Source organism: Bos grunniens, chromosome 7 (assembly GCF_055505025.1).
Source record: "Bos grunniens cultivar Pamir isolate PY7600 chromosome 7, Bosgru_T2T1.0, whole genome shotgun sequence".
In the NCBI taxonomy this organism is placed as follows: Eukaryota; Metazoa; Chordata; class Mammalia; order Artiodactyla; family Bovidae; genus Bos; species Bos grunniens.
The window spans coordinates 5192272-5197031 of record NC_141171.1 but is presented as its reverse complement, the minus strand read 5'-3'; the positions used below and the strand labels follow the sequence as shown (position 1 = coordinate 5197031).

At 56.0% G+C, this 4760-nt stretch overlaps 1 protein-coding gene across 1 annotated transcript; it reads left to right on the top strand.

The window, feature by feature from the left end:
* Positions 1 to 319: 319 nt before the first annotated feature.
* IFI30 (IFI30 lysosomal thiol reductase) lies at positions 320 to 3684 on the top strand. Its single transcript, XM_086408433.1, has 7 exons — positions 320 to 467; positions 1481 to 1663; positions 1752 to 1826; positions 2081 to 2173; positions 2987 to 3139; positions 3266 to 3319; positions 3409 to 3684. Exons 1-7 carry the CDS (start codon positions 354 to 356, stop codon positions 3469 to 3471), a joined length of 735 nt encoding a protein of 244 aa, XP_086264559.1. The 5' UTR covers positions 320 to 353; the 3' UTR covers positions 3472 to 3684.
* Positions 3685 to 4760: the final 1076 nt, after the last annotated feature.

Below are 4760 nucleotides of genomic sequence, written 5' to 3'. Positions count from 1 at the left end.
TTTCTCTGTCTCTAAGCCCCCACCTCACCTCTGCTCGAGGTGCTCAGCCTCAGCTTCACAGGGCTGGGCCGGGCTGATTGCGGGGAAGGGTTGGGGGAGACGGAAGGGCAGCGCGTTGTTCAGGTAACTGGGGGGCCCAGCACCTGGCGGGGAGAATGGGGCTGGGGTGGGGTTGGGATGGGAAGAAAGACCCAGAGAGAAAAGTAGAGATACCCAGAGGCACCAGCCCGGGCCCCCGAAGGGCGTGGGCACCGGGAGGCGGGTTCCGCCTGGGGGCCGGGCCACCGCCGAGTTAAAGGCGGCTTCTTCCCGGGGCCACGGCTCCCCGCCGTCGCGTGTTCGCCGCCGCTGTGATGGCCTCGTCGCCTCTCCTGTTCGTGTTGCTGCTGCTGCTGCCGCTGGAGGTCCCCGCCGCAACGCGGTGGTCCTTGCTGGAAGCACTCCCCGAGGGGGCGGCCCCCTGCCAGGTAGCGTCGGCGACGCGGCGGGCGGGCCAGCCGGGACCCGCGCCCAGGTCGGGGGCCGGCCACTCCTCTCCTCTCACCACCCCGCCGACTTCGACGGGGACCACCGGGGTCCGGAGAGGATGCTACACGGGGGGGAGGGGAGTGGCGAGCCCCTCCCCAACCCCACCCTTCAATCCGGCACTTTGGCCATACTTTCTTTTCCCTTTCTCTTTCCTATCTGGAGTCCGAGTCCCTCAGCTGTCCCCCACCCCATCCTCCCGCAACTCCCTCCTCCCCTCAAGGTGCACTGAGCACCAACTGTGTACATCTGGAGCGAGAATCAGAGTCTCCTCTTTTAGGCCAGGGGAAGGAAGCCCAGACTAGCTGAGCTGCCGGCCCCTGGCCACGGGCATTCATCGAGGGTGCGTTTCGTTCCGGGAAGAGCGCGCGTTTTTGTGGTCCGGAGTAAACAGATGCCCCGGAGGCTAAACCACTTGCTCACAGACTCGGCCGCCCGCACCCCTCAGCTGGAGCCGGAAGTCAGCACCTATTAGGCGCCGCCTCTGCAGTAGCCTTGGGAGGAGTTCAGTGGGCTGGTGGAGAGGAAGAGTAAATAAGGAGTCAGTGAGGTGTAGGGCCTTGCTCAGCCCGGGGCCATGGCTCGAGGGGATGAAGTGGCCACAAAGGAGCAGGCGGTGGTGATACACACCACCGGAAGTCAGGGCTGACCCGCAGTGACCCAGGCGGGTGAAGGCCATGAATTCTTCCACCCTGTCTCCCCCTGGGTAAGAAGTTTCATCTCTGGAGGAAAGCAAGTCTTGTGCCTCCATTAACTGCCTACTGTTTGCAAATCTGTGTCACATCCATCTTGCAATTTGACTGATATTTAGGAAGATTTAGGCTTTCGGTGAAGCCTCAGCATCAGACTCCCACCTGGCAAGGTGGGGAAGGAGTGTGAGATAGAACACCTACTGTCTGCAGCTTCCTTCCTCCGAGAGGGTTTAACTTGACTCACACCCCTTTCTCCTGTGCAGGTCGGTGAGCTGTGCCTGCAGGCATCGCCCCAGAAGCCTGATGTTCCACTGGTCAACGTGAGCCTCTACTATGAGGCGCTGTGCCCTGGCTGCCGGGAATTCCTGATCCGAGAGCTCTTCCCGACGTGGCTGATGGTGTTGGAAATCCTCAACGTCACCTTGGTGCCTTATGGGAACGCTCAGGTGCCTGGGGACCAAAAGGGAGGCACGTGGCCACAGGAAGGAGGTCTGGGGGAGGGGCCAGCCAGCACTCACCTCTCTTGTTTTTCAGGAAAGAAACGTCAGTGGCAAGTGGGAGTTCACATGCCAGCATGGCGAGCGGGAGTGCCTGCTTAACAAAGTGGAGGTGAGCAGCTCCCTTCTCCCCCAGTTCCCAAGGGAGGGGCACAGAGGCTGGGGCGACTGCCCTGATAAGGAAGGTGAAATCGTGACTCAGAAGGGATTGCAGACAGCTCTGTCCCTTGCCTCTGTGCCTCCATTTAATCATGTCTTTGTTCTCCACTTGATTGGTGGACACCTCGTGATTATTCCTGGGGTGGTCCTTGGGGTGGAGGGTGCTCTGAGCCATTCACATCCTTGCCTGCCCGCTTCCACCCCCAGGCCTGCCTGCTGGACCAGCTGGAGCAGAAAGTAGCCTTCCTGACCATTGTCTGCCTAGAGGAAATGGATGACATGGAGCAAAACCTGAAGCCGGTGAGTAGCACCCCTCATTCAGCCTGGGTTGGGGGGCCCTGGCCTCCCTGCATCCAGACAGACCCAAGCTCAAGTCCTGGCCCCAACTGCCACTCACTGTGCAGTCCCAGGAATACAGCCTCCTTTCTCAAAGATTCAGTCTCTGAATGGAGAGAACCAAGATCTTCTGCGGGCCTGCCTGATAGATCAAGGAGGGCTTCCTGGACGAGGTGCCTCTGAGCTGGGCTTGGTTGAACAGGAATATACAAGGATACAGACAGTGATCCTTCTCTGGGGTATGGAGATGACACATCTGGCCCACCTCCCTCCCTGGAGGATTATGAAAAAGAACTCCCAAAAGGGTGACTCATCTGCCCTGATTGTTTGTTTATTCATCAAGCATCTGGGCCACCCAAGAGACCTGAAGCCTCCCTGAGACACCTCCAAGCCCTGCAGAGTCATAGTGTGGCTGGGGGTGTGCAAAGGAGGAGGGAACACTCAGGAGACTCAGAGGAAGGAGGAGGAAAAGTGTTCCCGGCAGAGGGAACAGCGACTACGGATGCTCTGGGGAAAATAAAACACTGCAGGGGTGGGGCTGCAGGTCTGGTCTTCTTGGAGGCAGCCTGAGCCCCTGCCCTGGGGCCTCCACTCAGGCATGTGTTAAGCACTTGCTGTTTAGGAGCCTTGCTGCATCCCTGGAAACCACAGTCGTAAGTGAGGAGGCAGAAACTGGGCTTGAGGGCGTGGGGGTTGCTAGAAGGAGGACCGTTGGGGAGATAGCAGGGAGGAAGCTGAGGCAATGCCCCTGCTGATCAGCTCCCCATCTGCCCTCAGTGCCTGCAGATCTATGCGCCAAAGGTGTCCGCGGATTCCATCATGGAGTGTGCTACGGGGAACCGTGGCATGCAGCTCTTGCACATCAACGCTCAGCTCACGGACGCTCTGCGGCCACCCCACAAATACGTGCCCTGGGTCGTCGTCAATGGGGTAAGAACTCTTGGGGCCCCCTGGCAGGGACTGGGCTGATGGGCATGTACATTGATCTGGGAGGCAGGAGGCAAGGGCCAGACTGGGAGCCAGTGGAACTTTTAACCCCCTGTCTTGCTTGTTCAGGAACACATGAAAGATGAGGAACATCTCCTACACCTTGTCTGCCGGTTGTACCAGGTAAGCCAGGCAGGGAATGGAGGGATCTGGCTAGTGGGGGTAGGGTAGGGTCTCCTTTCAGGACCCCAACTCACGGCCACCTTCTCCAGGGCCAGAAGCCAGATGTCTGCCAACTCACAGCTGAGCTGTCCAAGGAAGTCCACTTCAAGTGACTGACAACCAGTGTCCTGGGAGGGAGCTGGTGCAAGAAGAACGAAATCACACCTGTCCTTGTTTTTTGATCCCTGACTCAGCAAAGCCACTACTTCTACCTATTCTATGAAGCCCAGACTCAAAATTCTGCCCCAGGATCAAGAATCTTGTCTCACTGTGAATGGTGCTACGTCAAAACTCACTTAATAAACACTTTTGGATTTTGTGATTCAGCAAATCTCCTTTTTCCAGATATGCACAATGCTGGGACCCCTGAGAACCTCCCTGTCCTGGGGATGAAGAGCCAGACAGATAGCCCTAGTCCCATGGGGCAAGGATGGGCCAGAGTGGGAGGCACCAGTACTAGAGGAGCCCAGAGGAGAAATGAAGGTTCTTCATAGGAAGGAGGGACATTAGGGCTGGGGTTTTGAAGGGTGACTAGGAGTTCATTAGGCAAAAAATATATCTGTTACATCAACACACATCCCTAGCTACTCTTTTTCGCTGCCCCACACTAGGTGTTATGGGTTAAGCCAGAAGGTGGTAACTGGAGTCATGCAAGGCCACAAGTGGGGCAGTGACCTTGTCTGGGGAGTTTGAAAGAATATGTTTACTGGGGAGAAGTCATGGAGTTCCAGGGAAGGGGAACAAGTGTGAAAAGACCCAGACAGCAGCAAGATCTGGAGTTAGAGTGCCAGGCTGAGGCATCTAAGAACAACAGGCCATGTTACAGGATAACTTTCAAAGAAGGGGAACAAGTCATGGTTCTCACGCTGGTGTAAAATGATTGCATGTTAAAGATTTTCTCTATTTCATGATTTATGAGGGGCAGCTGGTCAGATAGTCAAAGAACAAACAGGTTTATAGATCAGGAATATTGAAATGATTGGGCAAACTGACTCACAGGGGCAGAGAAATGATCAGCTTTCCCTTTTTTTGCGCCCAGTTTTATGATGTTTTTATAATCTTAATACAGTTGACCCTTGAACAACACAGGCTTGAACTGCATAGATCCACTTCTACACAGATTTTGTAAAATAATTTTATTTATTTATTTTTGGCTAAGCTGGATCTTTGTTGCTGCGTGCAGGCTTCCTCTAGTTGCGGCGAGCTGGGGTCTACTCTTCACTGCAGTCCATGGGCCTCTCATTGCAGCGGCTTCTCCTGTTGCCGCGCACAGGCTTGAGGGCGTTCAGGCTTCATGGCGGCTCACAGACTCTAGAGCACAGGCTTGTCGTTGTGGCGCAAGGGCGTAGTGGCTGCTCAGCATGTGGGATTGTAATAGACCAGAGATGGAATCAGTGTCCAT

Excerpts from the sequence above, each read along its gene's own strand:
- IFI30 (XM_086408433.1), top strand. The coding sequence starts at position 354 with ATGGCCTCGTCGCCTCTCCTGTTCGTGTTGCTGCTGCTGCTGCCGCTG. Across the intron at positions 1,664-1,751 it reads TGCCTTATGGGAACGCTCAG|GAAAGAAACGTCAGTGGCAA; the intron begins GTGCCTGGGGAC and ends CTTGTTTTTCAG. Across the intron at positions 3,320-3,408 it reads TTGTCTGCCGGTTGTACCAG|GGCCAGAAGCCAGATGTCTG; the intron begins GTAAGCCAGGCA and ends CACCTTCTCCAG.